Genomic DNA, 18034 nt, shown 5'->3' on the forward strand with positions numbered 1-18034 from the left:
GATCACTGACTAGGCCTAGGGTACTGCAATATTTGCAGATTACAAATATTTGATGTAATTATGCAGTGATGACTAATGCAATGACATGTTACCAACTGTTTCTGTCCTTATTATAAATGACTGTCAGCCGTGACTCACGTCGTATTTTTATACGTTAATTTTGCGCATACCTACATTCTAATACTATATTGTCATCTAAATTTGGCAGATGTTTATTCTCGTGTCAAGACGTTTGATTACTGTTGGCTGTCACCATCATCTATGGTAGTTGATAAGTCTAAAGAAAAAAAAAACGTGAAACCAAACAATGGCTTTGTATTTTAAACGAATTTTAAGAAATCACCATATACATGTACATTGGTGTTTATGCCATAGCTAATGTTGTTTTTGATTTAAGATGACAACTTGTGAAATACCAGCAACCCCCCTCCCTCTCCAGCTCTGACATGATAAAAATCCAAAATGAAATAGAAACTGTGAAAATGAAATTTTGGTGTAAGTGAGCTTTTTGAAATAAATGAATAAAGCCAGACATAACTGATAAGTTGGTTAGAGGTTTAAAATAATTGGAAGTGAGACTTAAAATGAATTATTTTTATAATAATTATTATTCCTATTATTATTAAACCCCCAGGACACTTCCAGTGAAGGAATAAAGGCAGGAGACATGCCAAACCCTTCAGAAAGATCCTCGAGGAAGCGCACATCCTCAACATCCTCGCGGAAATCCTCCATCACCACGCCGCCATCTTCACGACGTAATTCACTGTCAACACCAAAGTCACCCGGCAGCAGAAAGTCAACACCCACACCTAGCAAATCTGGTAAATATTTGTTAATCCTGACATTGATATCTAAATAGTGTGTACCGCTTTTTAAATAAAACAGGATCATTTCTCCATCTTTTCTTCCTTTCATTGATAAAAGTCTTCTGGATTTATCTGGATATCCAAGACTCCCTATGTCTACGTGTGCATCAGTACTTCATTTTCAGGTAATTTTTAAAGGTCCACTTTGATCTTTGGTTTTATAATTGCAGACTTTTCCCTTATTTCAGGTGGTACCCCTGACTCCAACAAAAAGCCTCCAAACAGAGCCGGGATAACATGGAAACCTGGAGAGAAACTAGAGGCCAAAGATTTCCTGCAGAAGTGGTGAGTTTGACATTTTAAAATATTTAAGAGCAGGTGTCAGAAAAATGTGATATTGTATATCAGTCTCTCTTGACTAGATTCTGTCAGAAGTATCATTAAAAAAAAAAACAGCCTCAGTGAGTTTATGCAATTTTCTTTTGACACTCTTTTGTCCCACACTTTGAGGTATTTTTAAGAGAAAGCACATTACTGTTCCTTTTTTTTTCTTTATATTGACATCTTTGAGAAATGATTTTAATATTGACGTGTGATACTCATCAGGCATGAGATTTTTCCGTCTTTTGGCGGAATTCCGACTTTTTTCCTTCAAAAATGTCATTTTTTATATCATTGCAAATCCGTTGAGAAAATTTCAGGGGGGGGGGGTAGGGGTACCCTTCCCTTCCCCGGCGAGACCCTTCACTCATCGGCACTCGCATGTTTTCAATTTTGACCTTGCCGAAAAACGTTACCAACCGTACATATATATCGATTCTGGGACGCACTGTTATCAAGGGGGAAACTTTTGCGACATCTATACGACATTTATACAGTCATTGAATGCAATTACCGTAAAACGGCCTGTATCCTGTTCATATAGCGCTGCGCGGTTTTTTCCATGTGGTATCGTGTGTCGCTTTTGCGTTTTGGAAAATGAAGCTACTTGAGGCCGGTGTAAACGACGATAGAGTCAGAGAAATCGATAAAGGGATTAAAGTCATAATAACTCTTCGTTTTGGCCAAAAATTGGATTTTCCTGGAAAAAACGGCAATTTTCCCGTACTTACCAATGGCCAACGACCCCATTCCTGCATTCAAAGTTAATCCAGGGTTTTTTTCCTAAACGTACGGTTTTTTGTTAAAATCTCTTAAGAGATTTTAACTGACGGAGCTCTCTCTGACATTGCAAAGTCACTGGTGACCTACTTAAAACCGCGGGAAAAGCAGACAACAACAACACTATATAAGATTCATGAGATATATTCGTCTTTTTGTTAAAAATGCATTTATATCCACAATGTGTGCCATTCTGGGCTTTTCGTTATCCGACGCACTGTACAAAAACTCGCAACTTACGTCTGCGTCTGCACTAATGCGTTTGGCGCCATGTTATTTTGGTCTCGAATGAACGCGAGAATCCGCGTGACACCATTACGTCATTAGCAACGAATGCACTTGTCGACCGGAAAAAAGGCATCGTAAGCCCTATTGACAAGCACAGATTTTAGTTTTCCTACAATAACGGCCGTTTTAGTGGTAAAATACAATAGAATATATTTCCATGCGTTTTTTACAATGTATTTCATGCGGATTTTTGAATCTCAAAGGAAGAGTTATTATTGCTTTAAGAATAAATTCAGATAGGTTGTTTTACTAGATCGGTTGTGTGTATGTCGTATGAAGACATTGAACTTGCATTTGAAAATTTTCATGTTTTGAGTTGTCGACTTGTCGCTCGTTTAAAATTGTGCCCAACTGTTGAATCACTAAATCTACTGATCGTCTGATGTGATGACGGTGTTGTCACTAGTAATAGTATAAACGATAGTTGTACTAGATCTATGACATGGTTTAAACGTACATCAACAGAATTAAATGCTGAATTAGAGATCAGTAACGTTCTCACTCAGTCACTGGTGTGTGTGTGTGTGTGTCACTGAGTGTGTGTGTGTGTGTGTGTGTGTTACTGTATTATAGTGTATACTGTCAATCAAACTATTCCTACATGTATAGGCCTAGCCTACGTGTGCGTTAAGATTTTTCTTCGAAAAATCTTTCAGACTTTTTTATCAAAATCAAATCTCATGCCTGATTATGAGGTTCATGACGTTGTTATTGATGTGTATGATAAATGCTCATAATAATAACTCTTCTTATTAAAAAAAAAAATAATAATAATAATCTCAGGTACCCAGCCAAGATTGTAGAAATAGACCAGAAAGAGGAAGAGGTACTAATTCATTTTGAAGGATGGAATTCACGGTTCGATGAGTGGCTGGAGATGACCAGCGAGAGACTTCGACCAATCACAAGGCACTCAGAGCGCAAGGACAAACCAGTTCAGAAGGTTAAGAAGGCGGTAAGTTTGGAAGGAACGTAACACAGATGGCATCTATAATTTTTTTGCACACAGGGCTGTCTGTCTTTTAGGGTCATTCCACAAAAAAAGCAACCATTTAAATAACATACATAATGCACACATTTTGTGTAATTTTTGATAATCATTTAATTTATATCACTTGTTAAAGCCCCCTTTACACTGGACGGTGTCCTTTCTATGTCCTGTGGTACGGCTTTGTTTGAGAGTAAAAAAAATATATATATATTACGTACTGACAACTGGCTGAACATTGAGCATTCATTTCTGCAACCCAAGCAATGCTTGTGCCTTCTTTCAAACAACCACAGCGATAAACTTTCTTGGTCGCACAAATGACCCAGAAAGGACGCTGTCCAGTGTAAAGGAGGCTTAAGTAGAATAAAATGGCATATCACAATTGGGCAAATTTTGATCAAAATGTGCCCCTTATTGTCCTCATTTGTCACAGCGCAGTGCACAATTTACAAATCAAAGCTTCAAATTCTAAAAAAAAAAAAAATTTTAACCAAAGATGTTTTTTACATCTGATTTATTGTATTAACAGAAATACAAAATCAGCGATGTGGTGTTAGCCAAGTGGTCGGACTGCCGTATGTATCCTGCCAAGGTGACTGACGTCCTTCATGACAACATGTACGAAGTCATGTACTACGATGGTATACGGAAAGTGATCCAAAATATCAACATCAGGCCTTTGCCTCCTGAAATGCAAGATCAGGTGAGTTGTGGAAGATGGGACATGTTGATCAATGAGTATCAAGTTTGTTGTGACACTAGAAGCAATTTAGATTGTGTTGGATGTGACACCAGAAGCAATTGAGATTGTGTTGGATGTGACACCAGAAGCAATTGAGATTTGTTGGTGTGAATTGAAGCAATTTAGATGTTAAGTGAAATGCTGAAAATTGGTATTTTTGAAAATGCAAACAATCAATGAAAATTGATATCTTGGGCATCATGTGTATCTTTGATCATTATCTGTAGGAATTCCACATAGTCCCCCCTGAAGCAACTGTTGTGAACCCCCTTATGCCAACATTGTCAAAAGAAGACAGACGGCTGCTGAAGAAGAAAGAAAGAAGGGATTTTACCAATAGTCCGGGCTTTAAGAGTGAGTTATCCTGGAATTTATGGGAGAACAACCTTTAGGGATCCTTGGAAATTCATTTGATAAGATGGCTTTAATCCTATTCAGACCAATAACTATTAAGTATTTTTTTACTGTTTAATTTTTCGACGTGCTGATCAGTCAGCTTCTTAATTTGCAGTGTTTAACTTAAAAAAAAATCTTTTCAGAAAAATTAAAGCAGCATGGTCATCATGAAAGCACAGAGCCCAAAGAAAGGAAAAGCACAGAGACCAAAGAGAAAGAAGGAAAAACGGGTAACCACTTACAAATTATGATTCTTTGGCCACTTTTTTTTATAAGTTAGTAGACAAAGTAGGCTTTTTTAATAATAATATTAGGGATGCAGTTTATCAGATTTCAGAGCATTAATTGGGAAAATAAGGTATTATATTACCAATTGATGAACAAAATGTCTCTTTTTTCTTGGCTTAGTCTCAGTTATTTATATGTTAGAAAATAAAAAAGGCAAAAACACGTCTCCTCTCTCCTGTTTTTAAGCTGGATATTGTGCCTTCCTTATACTGGCCAATCAACACTTCAATTTTTGACATTTTTCCCATCCGAAGGAAACTGATTTTCTTTTTCTCATTTTTAGATAACACTATGAAGAGCCATTATGGTGTAGTACATGATTTATTTACCTTTAATGAGTTTGTGCAAAATCTTCATCTTGTCTTTAGGGAAGACAGCAGTGAAACAGAAGGATCAGGCATCAGTTAAAAAGACAGTGAAAGGTATTTATTTATAATTTCACTTTCTCTATTATTTGATTCACAGTTAAAATTATCAACTGAGTTACATGGTGATATTTTTTTCAATACAGAGTCTGATACAGGGTGCAGTCAGTGAAAGTTTTTAAAATTATTTATTAGGAGTTTTATGAAAAAAACATACTCAGTCATGATTTTCAGACGTTTTTAGTCCAGAAGAATCTTTGAAATTTTGAATAATGTATAGGATCGTTAGGATTGTTTGGGTTATGGCTAAAAATTATTCACCAATTTCTTTCAGTGGAGGATAAAGTCTCTCAGAAGAGAGAAAAACCAGACAAGATAACACAGAGACTTAAAAAGGAAGAAAAGCAAAAGAGGCGAGAGAAGAGAAGAGAGGAGAGACTGAGGGTAAAGAAGGAAGCTCTGAAAGCCAAGGGCCGGAAAACAGACTATGCAAAGTTTTTGAAGCGAAAGAAGCTTCTGATTGGAGGAACCTTCCAGGCAAAAAGGAAGTTCCAAGACGTGCAGAAAATGAGGAAGAAAAAGGTTGGCAATTTTGGCCCTGTTTCATTGAAAAAACTTTGAGAAAAAATTTGGTTGTAACATCAAGAATACAAAATAGTCAGAGAGAAGAAGATTGTTTCACCTGCTTGCTGCTACTGGCTTGTTTTGGAGAGTCTTCAGCAGGATTCTTTAAAATATATAAAAATACATGGGGTGATAAACCAAAGTTATTTATTAATTTTGATTCAGTTCAGGCTGTTGTGTAATCAAGGTTAAGATGTGAATGGCAATCAGAAACAAAATGCCTTTTACCTCAATCGAAATTTCTTTGATTGAAGCCCCACTTGAAATCTTAATTATGGTTTGTGTATGACATTTGCTCCATATTTTTTAACCTAAATTTGCCATTGCAGTTGAAAGAAGAGCATCTTAAGAGACAGAAAAAAGAGAAAGTTGTCTCATCAGATGAAGACATTGATTCAGATGGCAACAATGGTAAGGTCAAGGTCACTGTCAGTCAAGGTCATTTGTTAGAATTAGAATAGCTTTTACTTCTTGCTAGCTTTCTATTTTATCTTCTTAAATATACTTAGTATAAGAAAAATACACAATAGTGAAATACATCTCTTTCTTTCCCTATTTCTTTCTTTTTGTCAGTCTTTCTTTCTTAATTTTTCTGTCTGTTTTTTGTCTTAAATCATAAAGAAGAGAGATACTGTCTACCTTCCTCCCTATGGCTGAGTAGCTCACTGTAATGTTTCTGATATTGCTTGTAGTTGAACCAAGTAGTTTAGAGCAGAACACTCCCCCTTTGTCTCCACAATCTAGGAGAATGAACAGTGCAGTCATTGCTAAGAAAAAGGCAAAGCAAGGTAGAAAGTTTCAAATTTATAATTTTGGGGAGTCTGAGTGTTAGAGCGGGAGCATGCGTTTATTTGTCTATTAGTGTGCTTGTGTGTTTGTGCATGGCTGTGCTGCACAGTACCAAAGTTAAAAAAGAGAGGGATAGAAAAGTCAATGTTTTGCACATAGCATTCATTTTTTTATCTTTTTTTCAAAGCAGAACATTTTTAAAACTAGTTGACAGTTAAATGAAAAAGAATTGTTAGCTGTTTACGCATAGAACCAATATCTCGTACAACTTTTGATACTTGATAATTATTTTTATTATTCGAATTGTCGCAGATAATCAGTGAAAAAAAAAAAGAAAAAAAAAAAAGAAAAAAGATCCAGCAATATCATGAGTTTTCCTTTGCAGCAGTCACTCCCTCTCCCCCAACAAAGAACACACCGCCGGAGACGCCCAAATATCCTGAAGGTAGTACGCTGAAGCACATGTTAATGCAGTCGCAAAGTGTTGGAATGGCTGATAGCTTATCTCTGCTGCCGTCTCCTGCTAAATTCGCTTCTGCGTCTGCTTCCTCTGCTTCTTCTGCCAAGAAATCTGGTACAGAAGGTAACTGGCTTTGTGCTTTCTGTCACGTGTTGATAGTAGTATAGATAAGGCTGTGGTGTTGTTGTGATGTTGCTCTAATATGGCCCAGTGCTAGCTGGGGCAATGTAATTGTGTTAGCTGTGACACCTCCATTGTGTTAGCTGAGACATTGTAATTGTGTTGGCTGTGACACCTCCATTGTGTTAGCGGAGACATTGTAATTGTGTTGGCTGTGACACCTCCATTGTGTTAGCTGAGACATTGTAATTGTGTTGGCTGTGACACCTCCATTGTGTTAGCTGAGACTTTGTAATTGTGTTGGCTGTGACACCTCCATTGTGTTAGCTGAGACTTTGTAATTGTGTTGGCTGTGACACCTCCATTGTGTTAGCTGAGACTTTGTAATTGTGTTGGCTGTGGCATTTCCATTGCATTAGCTGAGGCAGTGTTATTATGCTGGCTCTCACATGGCCACTAAGCTGTTTTGTTATGTGATTGTAACATTGCTGTGCTTGTGTCATTGTATTAAAAGATCTAAAAGAATGCAATACTGTAGTCTAACATTGCCATTGTGGTATGATTTTGTTGGCTGCGACATTACAAACAAGCTATATATTTTAATTGTTTGTATTGTCTCTGTGTTTGTGAGTGGTGCTTGAGCCAGTTGTGGCATGGTAATCACTTTTACCATATATAATGACAGTATAACTGTGGTAGATTGAATGTTGTAAGCATGGCATGATTCACTGCTACTGGGTATGTTCTGTGTGTGCTTTAAAATGTCATTGAGCTAGCATTTCCTTATTGTGACTTTGTTGGGTGTAGCTGCATAAATGTATTTAATTTAACATTTAAGTACGGGGTGTTTTGGCTTTAGAACGCATTACATTTACAGAGCAAGCTCTGTTATTTTGTTGGATATGATATTGTAGTTGTGCTGTCAATGTTTTTGAGTTCAAGTATGAAAAAGGGCTGAATTTAAATAATAGTAATTTAATTTGCTCATTTGAAGGAAAAGTTAAAAGAAAAGGATTAGGAGAGCAGAAGAAAAGGCGACGAAAGCGCCGCATAGACAGTAGCCCAGATAGTGCAGGGAAGAAAAAGAAACTGAAATTTTATGCAGAAGGTAAAAAATCTTGGACATTCTATGTATTGACATGATTTGTACTATTTTAAAATCTCCTTATGCTTTTCCCCTTATAATTACGGTAAATTATATTTCCAAACCAGTGGACAAAATTATGATTTATCATAAGCTCTATGCCCACAACTGTCCAAGAACCAGGAAATATACAATATCATAAAAATTTTCTTTTATTCTAATTTATATATTTATTTACTAATTTCCAGTCCTAGTTCCCGCCACTGATCCAGCTCCCAAAGAATTTGTGGTGAAGAAAGACCACAACCAATACAAGTGCATTTTCACGGATTGTGACAAGAGCTATCGTAAACAAAGTCTTCTGGACTACCATCTGAAATATTATCACACTGAAGATGGCACTCCAATCCAGCCTCCACCTCCCAGACAGAGGAAGAAAACAATAAGCATGTGTATGTGTAGTTTCTCTCTCTCCCTCCCTCCCTCCCTCCCTCCCTCCCTCTCTCTCTCTCTCTCTCTCTCTCTCTCTCTCTCTCTCTCTCTCTATCTCTGATGTATCAGTTTTAAACAGAGGGTGTCCATATTTCTCCATTTATCATAATCCCCACATGAACATTAAGATGGGGTAGAAAAAGAATCGTGCCTGTGCATGGAACACATTAAAAAACTCTCTCCCTCTCTGCTCCCCCCCCCCCCCCCAATCTCTTTTCATATTCAGTTTTTCAAAAGATGGTTTAGATTAAGTGTACTTTTCTCGAACTGCTTCTGTCCTTGTTAGTTAAATATTTCATGTCCTGGTTTAAATTTTAATTTTTTTTTCTTTGGACATGAAATTAAAAAATATATGTATATTTCAGGTTCCAATGAGTCCGAAGTCTCCATCTTGAGTGACCTGCCCCTGTCAGAATTGGTTTCAAAGCCAGCCAAAAAGAAACGCATGTCGTCTGCTGAGTCAGAACGCAAGCGCCATCTGTCAGCAATGTCTACAGACAGCAGGGCAACAGTGGAGTACCAGGATGACACGGCTTGTCTTGATACTGCTGAAGGTACCCTGTGATTGTTTTCACTTCATTACTTAGGACTTAACACAAAAGTCGGCGATAAATTCATAAACTTATCTCCCTAGAACAAATTTTGTGAAGTTTTCATGAGCTGAAAAAATGTTTCTTAAATTGTGAAAAGCCTGTAATTATCAAACTGGTTCAGAGCTTTATGCTATCATACTGTATAATACTGAGCTTTCAAATTGTTTAATTTTTATTAACCATTTTTGTAGTCCTTTGTCAAATTGTTGGGTGTCTCTTCATGCTTCGTGGCTTAAGTTTTGTGCAGCCTGTAAATTCTTTGCTTTTCTGTCAGCAAATTCTCTTAAAAAGGTAACTAATTTTTCCCTCCTCAGCAGGGTCTGTCCACAGTTTCACAGCAGACCAGGATGGTTTTAAGTCCACAGAGGACACAATGGACATGCTGGACATGGAGGATGGCCAGGAAGGGCCGGAGGAGCTTAGCGACGAAGTGGTCAACTGTATCTGCATGCTGAATGAGGAGAATGGACTCATGATCCAGGTATACTGGACTGGACTAACTTTTATATTAATGATCATGATGACCAAATGTGAGTCTTTGTAAAAATGACTTACTCAAGCACAGTTTGGTTGAATTGACTTTGGCCAAGTTCTGCAAAACAACTTGTTGATTGAAAGTAAAAGAAAATAATTGTCTATTTATGAAATGTAAAGCTTAAATGTTTTTCTCCTCCAAGATAACATCAAATAGTTGTCATCTGCCAAGTTGTTGTTGTCTGATTGATTTTTCGTCTCCTTCACTCTGATTAGTCAAAAATGCTATTTTACATCATTGATTAGAATTGTGTTTGTGAAAACATCTGATCCAGTGCTCAGCAGCAAGTTTTATGATACATCGAATTCCCAGATAGAATAATCTTTGGCTTTTATGTGATAATATATCTTTATTCTTTGATAATTATATGACAAAATATTGTATTCTGTGGTCATATTATGTTAATTGTATAATGCTATAATGTTATTTCCAGTGTGAGTGCTGCATGTGCTGGCAACATGCGGACTGTTTGAATGTGACTGCAGACACTTTACCCAGCAAATATGTCTGCTCCATATGTCAGAACCCAGTGGGTAGGTATTGCACAACTGTCACACCTAACATAATACTGTCACACCTAACACAATACTGTCACACTATTGTCACAACTCTTGCAATACTGCACCCTGAGCTTCAGAGCTAACTTGACACTAACCTTTTCACTGTAGCCTATCTTCATCGTGTCAAGTAACCTATGACCAGATTCGATTGCCTCCGCCGCCCGCCAATCAAATTTAAAAGCCCGCACTCAATGACTCATTAAACGATCTAGCCAATGAACGCGAACGAGTCAAAGCGCGCTTTGTTCAAATCCGGACCAATTAAAGATAAGGCTGAATATCAGGGACTTGCCGTAACCTGTGGGCAGCACGCAAATAACATCGTCTCTCAGTAGATAATGATGCAGGGCCTCAAACTGCTAGACCCTATGGTTTCAATTCCGATTTTCTCATATTTTGCAAAGAATCAAGAGATAACTTAACACATTCTTTTTCGTAGTCACTCGCCTTGCTTTCTTTGTGTACGGTAATACACTCGGAACTACTCGGATGTCTCCGCACTCGACAATAACTTTGTTGTTAGTATGGAGCTTGCGGAATCAGCCGAGGATTGCCGATTGACGGTCAACCAATCAGCGTTTTCACCAAACTTTGGTGAAAAATTTTGAAACATGGATTTGATTGGCTTATATAAACTAGGTCAAACTATTTTTGTCAGAGGTTACTTGACACGATGAAGATAGGCTACAGTGAAGAGGTTAGTGTCAAGTTAGCTCTGAAGCTCAGGGTGCAATACTGTTACACCTAACACAATATGGTCACACCTAACACAATATGGTCACACCTAACACAATACTGTCACACTTGACACAATGCCTCACAAAATATCAGGTGTCTCTTCTTATAAAATTATTCTTGACACATCTGACACATTGCTTTTCCAGAAGGAGAGAGAGTAGAGAATGTAGATGTCAGAGTAGATTCTCCTCCTTTTCTAGATTTACGCATAGGATTGTAATCATCACAACATTTTTTTTCTGAAGTAAGAAAAATTGGTTTTAACTCCAACAAAAAAAAATGAAGTAACTGTTACGTTTCAATATCACATGCCCTGTCTTCTTAAAGGCGTCCGTGAGAGTGCTCGCTTCATCTGGGACCAGGATATGTTTAAAACAGGCCAGCTTGCCAGGTTTGCCTGTAACTCACTTGTGGACACAGGACGCAAGTCCCCCTTCATGCTGGCCACTAATAACCTGCTGGGAGACATGCACAACATTAACCTGGTGTTGAAAGGGTTAAAACAAAAGATTAAGTTATTGAAGTAAGTGCTGACACAGAGGTTTGTGTAGAGAATGAAGCTAGAAGTTAACACTTGCTTTAAAGGTGCATACAAAGTCAATTTTTTTGTCACAAAAACCAACCAAATGCCAGCATATAGTTTCAAGTAGAATAACTAAGAGAATTACCAAAGGACATTGTTTAATTTTACCCGAAAATGATGTTTGAACGGATTTTTCTGCTGGCATTCTAAGCTGTATGTCAATGGGGCAGGAAAGTAGGTAACGAAAGTAGGTTAAATTTACAACCAAAAATTTAAAGAAAGGAGCAGTCTAAAGGTCTTTTATGGCTGATCGAGTGATCTATTCAGTTTATCCCTTGGCGTGTCGAATTTATTTAAGTCATATAAGAATCTAGTAGAAGTGGTTTACATGTGTTACTGGGAATCCACGCTCCACCGATGCTCGGTTCGTATGTACCTTTAAGACCAAAACTTTGAAATAGAATTAGTAGTTCACCAAGACAAGAATATTAGGGCTGTTTTAGAATAAGAAAGAGAAATGTTCAAAATTTTAGACTGATAGCTGACACATGAGAAACATATATCCCATAATTTTAGCTCCAAAGATGACCCTGACCTTGACCTTTGGGCCAGAGAGCTGGAAAGAAGGAGAGAGATAGAAAAAGAGAGAATGGAGGAAGAGTTGAGACTTGAAGAAGAAACAGGACATTTAGAAGAAGAAGAGGAGTATCCAGAGGAAGGAAATATTTCTCATAGGTTTATTCAGGGATCAGAGGAGCTTCCTGGACCACTGCATTCTGGGATGCCTCCAAATGACTTGCAAAATGGCGGTGTTGATTTGACAGGTGAAAAAGTACACAGATCAGAAAGTGTTGACAAAGAAGTGTCTGTTCCAGAAAAGACAAGTGATTTGGCTTCAGGAAAGCATCAGGTGGGCAATGAGGGAAGTGCTGAACAAGTTTCATTGAAGGAAAGAGAAACGGAAGATTTGGCAATCAAACCAAAACCCTCAGACCCACAGGGTGGTAAGTCCACATTACCACTGCCCAGAAGTGCCAGAAACAACTCCAGTTTAGACTCAAATGAGGAAATTGATGTCATTGGCTTATCACCAACTCAAAAAACTTTCCCTTCGGTACCCAGTTCAACCAGTGTCTTAAGTGAAGTGGACCAGTTGTCGAATGCTGGTCACTCTCAGCAGACAGAGGAGACATCATCTAGTGATAAGGCTTCAGATGGAGTCTCAAAGGTTGTTGACAACTCAGCTGCCATCCAGGCAAAAGCAGCAGATAGTGAAGGTGCTGCCAAGGAAAAACTGCCTACAGGTGTCTCCACATCCCAAGACCAGTCTGTGTCAGCAGTAACAAAGACTGTACCCTCAAAATCAGATGTGATCAGTGTGAGTGCATCATCTTTGCCCACTCCCCAGGCTGGTCTTGGAGAGTACAAACTGTCTCCAGTGCCCTCTAGGGTTAAGTTGGTTGGGAGCAGTGTCTGGACACCAGTTGCCAAGGTAACCATAGTTCTATAATGGGTATTTTAGAGTAATTCAATAAATAAAAACTGCTGAAGCTGTCAAAGCATAGTACTGTACTTAATATTTTCAGGGACATATATCATTGCTTCTGGCCGTTCACATAGATAAATTATATACATAATTTTTGTGGTGTCTTTATCAGAATCTTACCACTTTGGACAAACCACCAGAAAACAACAGGAACCAACAAGAAAAGAGCCCCCCAGCAGAGACTGGACCCCCAGCAGAGCAGGAGGCTCCCTCTGGTGGCAATCAGAAATCTTCAGACACCAGCATAGACTTGGACGTAGAGGAAGACAGACACTTAGTGGCAGAACAGCGACTGAGAGAACACATTCATCAATTACAAGACCAACTGGAGAAGAAACTTGACAGTGTGGAACAGCAGGTGGATTGTAAGTACAATATATTCTGTAATTTTTTTTGTTATAATATTATTATTATTATTATTGTTATTATTATTGTACCACCAGCGTTAGCGCTGGCGGTACACATGGTTTCGGTCCCGTCCGTATCGTTCCGCCGGCTCCGTTGGCTCCGCCGGCTCCGCCGGACGGCTACCGTTACCGCTTCTTCTCCTAGACGGTAAGGGCCCCCGTACCCATCTCATGGATTTAGGTCACCTATAATCTCAACTCGTTCCATGTAAAATTTGGGCTTTGTCGGTATTGGGGTCTGGGTGTGGCACTCATTGCAATGCACCCTTGTCTAAAAATGGCAAAATTAAATGCTAATTATCTACCCTACGGAAGGAGTTATGGGAAAAATTTCTATAGACGGCTTTCCAAAAGTCATATGTGTAGATTTCAAATATACCCTTGGATTTGACCTTTGACCTCTACTTCAAGGTCAAATGGGCCAAAATTTTCAAAAAAATGAAATTTTTTACGAAAAAAATTTTTTTTGCCCTGTTATTCAGACACCACACAGACTTAACCAATAATATTATTGGAAAGTGTTACCCTTCAGGTCATCTTTCATTTCCATGAATTTGGGGTCAATCGGTGCATTTTCACGGGAGTAGCGGCCATAAGATACCGAAACTGAAAACTGTCTCTAATTCGGGAACCGTTAATGCTAGAGACCCATTCTTTTTTGCATTTTGTAGAGCATGTAAAGCCCAACACTGGAGGTGGTCTCGGTTTTTTTGTATTCCATACGGTTTTCGAGTTACGCTGTATCAAAAAGTACATATTGGTGGTAAAAGCAAAATGTGCAGTACGGTAATGGATAATAAATTTTGAACTCTGGAAAAATAAAACATAAGGCTTGGCAAAGCAGACAACTTGTGTTCAAAAATGACATTATTTCATCAAATTTGAACTTCTGAAACTTCAGAGCACCTCCTATTTCAAGAATTTTGACCAAAATGACATTTTCTTTATTTTAATTAATTTTTTCTGTACGAAATTTAAGGCACATTATGGTAACTCCAAAATTATAACATCTAGTCCCTTATATCTCCAAAACTGGCAGAGATAGGTCCATAGTTACTATTGAAGTTGAATAGGAAGTCATATACTGGCAATCTTACTATGACCTTGATATTGACCTTTATTTTAATTTATTATTTTATTTTAATTAATTTTTTCTGTACGAAATTTAAGGCACATTATGGTAACTCCAAAATTATAACATCTAGTCCCTTATATCTCCAAAACTGGCAGAGATAGGTCCATAGTTACTATTGAAGTTGAATAGGAAGTCATATACTGGCAATCTTACTATGACCTTGATATTGACCTTTATTTTAATTTATTTAAGGCACATTATGGTAACTCCAAAATTATAACATCTAGTCCCTTATATCTCCAAAACTGGCAGAGATAGGTCCATAGTTACTATTGAAGTTGAATAGGAAGTCATATACTGGCAATCTTACTATGACCTTGATATTGACCTTTATTTTAATTTATTATTTTATTTTAATTAATTTTGTCTGTACGAAATTTAAGGCACATTATGGTAACTCCAAAATTATAACATCTAGTCCCTTATATCTCCAAAACTGGCAGAGATAGGTCCATAGTTACTATTGAACTTGAATAGGAAGTTATATACTGGCAATCTAAATGTGACCTTTAAATTGACCTTTGACCTACTTTACACCATGAACTGAATTTTGCAAATTTTGCTTTTCTTTTATCTCCAAAACTGGCAGAGATAGGTCCGTAGTTACTATTGAACTTGAATAGGAAGTCATATACTGGCAATCTATATGTGACATTAAAATTGACCTTTGACCTTCTTTTCACCATGAACTGAATTTTGCAAATTTTGCTTTCCTTTTATCTCCAAAACTGGCTGAGATAGGTCCGTAGTTACTATTGAACTTGAATAGGAAGTCATATACTGGCAATCTAAATGTGACCTTAAAATTGACCTTTGACCTACTTTTCACCATAAACTGAACTTTGCAAATTTTTCTTCCCTTTTATCTCCAAAACTGGCAGAGATAGGTCCGTAGTTACTATTGAAGTTGAATAGGAAGTCATATACTGGCAATGTAAATGTGACCTTAAAATTGACCTTTGACCTACTTTACACCATGAACTGAATTTTGCAAATTTTGCTTTCCTTTTATCTCCAAAACTGGCTGAGATAGGTCCGTAGTTACTATTGAACTTGAATAGGAAGTCATATACTGGCAATCTAAATGTGACCTTAAAATTGACCTTTGACCTACTTTTCACCATAAACTGAACTTTGCAAATTTTGCTTCCCTTTTATCTCCAAAACTGGCAGAGATAGGTCCATAGTTACTATTGAAGTTGAATAGGAAGTCATATACTGGCAATCTAAATGTGACCTTGAAATTGACCTTTGACCTACTTTTCACCATGAACTGAACTTTGCAAACTTTTCTTCCCTTTTATCTCCAAAACTGGCTGAGATAGGTCCATAGTTACTATTGAACTTGAAAAGGAAGTCATATACTGACAATCTAAATGTGACCTTAAAATTGACCTTTGACCTACTTTACACCATGAACTGAATTTTGCAAATTTTGCTTCCCTTTTATCTCCAAAACTGGCAGAGATAGGTCCATAGTTGCTATTGAACTTGAATAGGAAGTCATATACTGGCAATCTAAATGTGACCTTGAAATTGACCTTTGACCTACTTTTCACCATGAACTGAACTTTGCAAACTTTTCTTCCCTTTTATCTCCAAAACTGGCTGAGATAGGTCCATAGTTACTATTGAACTTGAAAAGGAAGTCATATACTAGCAATCTAAATGTGACCTTAAAATTGACCTTTGACCTACTTTACACCATGAACTGAATTTTGCAAATTTTGCTTTCCTTTTATCTCCAAAACTGGCTGAGATAGGTCCGTAGTTACTATTGAACTTGAATAGGAAGTCATATACTGGCATTATAAATGTGACATTAAAATTGACCTTTGACCTACTTTTCACCATGAACTGAATTTTGCAAATTTTGCTTCCCTTTTATCTCCAAAACTGGCTGAGATAGGTCCATAGTTACTGTTGAAGTTGAATAGGAAGTCCTATACTGGCAATGTAAGTGTGACCTTGAAATTGACCTTTGACCTACTTTTTATCATGAACTGAACTCTGCTAATTTCTTTCTCTTTTAACTTCAAACTTGACAGAGATAGGTCCATAGTTACTCTTGAACTTGAATAGGAAGTCATATACTGGCAATTTACTGTGACCTTGAAATTGACCCTTGACCTACCTTACGAAGAACTTAAATTTGATTGTACCATATATATTTTTTGCAATAGTTTAAAAATTCTTGTTGATTGTCTTTTTACAGCTTGTCAAGCACAAAACTGGCGGCTGTGTCCCTTATTTTGTGTATGTGGGGGTCTATACGAATGCGTTTGCTCCAGCTGGTGGTACAATATTTGGAGGCGGTATCGCCTCTCTGATCCTCTAGTTATTATTATTTTTTTTTTTTTGCAGATATTTTGTAAATGCAACTCAACACAGTTTTTGCATGATAACTTTGTTTAGATGAAAATTATCAGAATGGAACAAAACTGGATTTAAGTGTAAAATAACATTAAAAATGACAAGTAACATGATTTTTTTTTCAGTTTTGGAGGCAGAAATTATAGGTGGCAGCTCAAGTCAAGATGATCCTCTTGAAGACGTTGCACAGCTGAAAAAGTCCCTTCATAGTATTCTCTTTGACCTAAGCAAGGTGAAGAGGATGGCCTTATACCACTGACACCAGCTCCAGCCCAGTTTATAGAAATAGGTTGCAATTCACAAAGAATCTGCAGTCAAAAACCATTATTATATCTAAACATAAATTCTGCATTTTGTAAGGGACAAAATTATTGGACAATCCATTCCCTTTGAGAAATAGAAATTATACAGATGTGCTCTTTTGAGGTGAATGAAGTTTCTGGAGCAGAGGATCCCAGTTGTAATAAAAGAAAACAAATGAAAGCTGGTTTTCTGTGTTCATTTTCTGTAAAACTTGTGACTTTGTAGGGTTTTTTTACTTCAAGTAAATGGGGTAACATTAAATTCACTTTCAACAAAATGATTGACAATTAAGCAACAAGCAGCCCACAATATTTTAATTGTCAATGATACAATGACTAAAAACAATTTTTCTTTTGTGAACTTAGGCCTTTTCCACATGAATTTCTTCTTTTGCAAAACCCACCAAAAAAAAAAAAAAAATAATAATAATAATAATAAAATAATAATAATAATAAAACAGATATTTCTAATTAAAAAATTTGTAAAACTTCACAATGCATTGCAATGCAATTACACAACGTATTGGATGAAAGCAAGCCCTGAGTTTTTTTTTTTTTTAACATAAATTATATTTTACAGAATTATAAATGAACACTCAATAAATGTTTACAGATTAACATTCCTGTACAAGTAAAAGTTCTGGGGTGGAAGCTCAAAATGACATTGCAATGAACCTTCACGAAAATGGTGTAAAAAGCATATGGTTACAGCA

The 18034-nt window shown here is 37.1% G+C and overlaps 1 protein-coding gene across 11 annotated transcripts in view; it reads left to right on the top strand.

Annotated features, from left to right (window-relative positions):
- Positions 1-17502, top strand: part of LOC106170478 (PHD finger protein 20-like protein 1) — a 17827-nt gene extending 325 nt beyond the window's left edge. For 2 of the 11 annotated variants that reach the window (XM_087019303.1, XM_087019296.1), the window contains exons 2-21: positions 635-824; positions 1058-1154; positions 3042-3213; positions 3779-3952; positions 4219-4345; positions 4531-4617; positions 5044-5097; positions 5375-5622; positions 5994-6075; positions 6357-6452; positions 6839-7036; positions 8028-8141; positions 8366-8569; positions 8975-9163; positions 9517-9683; positions 10171-10270; positions 11363-11558; positions 12135-13050; positions 13217-13469; positions 17145-17502. In XM_087019303.1, the coding sequence (XP_086875429.1) occupies positions 635-824; positions 1058-1154; positions 3042-3213; positions 3779-3952; positions 4219-4345; positions 4531-4617; positions 5044-5097; positions 5375-5622; positions 5994-6075; positions 6357-6452; positions 6839-7036; positions 8028-8141; positions 8366-8569; positions 8975-9163; positions 9517-9683; positions 10171-10270; positions 11363-11558; positions 12135-13050; positions 13217-13469; positions 17145-17278 (3798 nt within the window). In that variant the 3' untranslated portion in view covers positions 17279-17502. Of the gene's footprint in view, positions 1-332; positions 496-634; positions 825-1057; positions 1155-3041; positions 3214-3778; positions 3953-4218; positions 4346-4530; positions 4618-5043; positions 5098-5374; positions 5623-5993; positions 6076-6356; positions 6453-6838; positions 7037-8027; positions 8142-8365; positions 8570-8974; positions 9164-9516; positions 9684-10170; positions 10271-11362; positions 11559-12134; positions 13051-13216; positions 13470-17144 lie in introns of those variants that run through there. The other 9 variants (XM_087019305.1, XM_087019297.1, XM_087019301.1 and 6 more) reach the window with 9 other exon arrangements.
- The last annotated feature ends 532 nt before the right edge of the window (positions 17503-18034 follow it).

Source organism: Lingula anatina, chromosome 8, assembly GCF_051362555.1.
Source record: "Lingula anatina isolate TDL-2025a chromosome 8, LinAna3.0, whole genome shotgun sequence".
Classification (NCBI taxonomy): Eukaryota; Metazoa; Brachiopoda; class Lingulata; order Lingulida; family Lingulidae; genus Lingula; species Lingula anatina.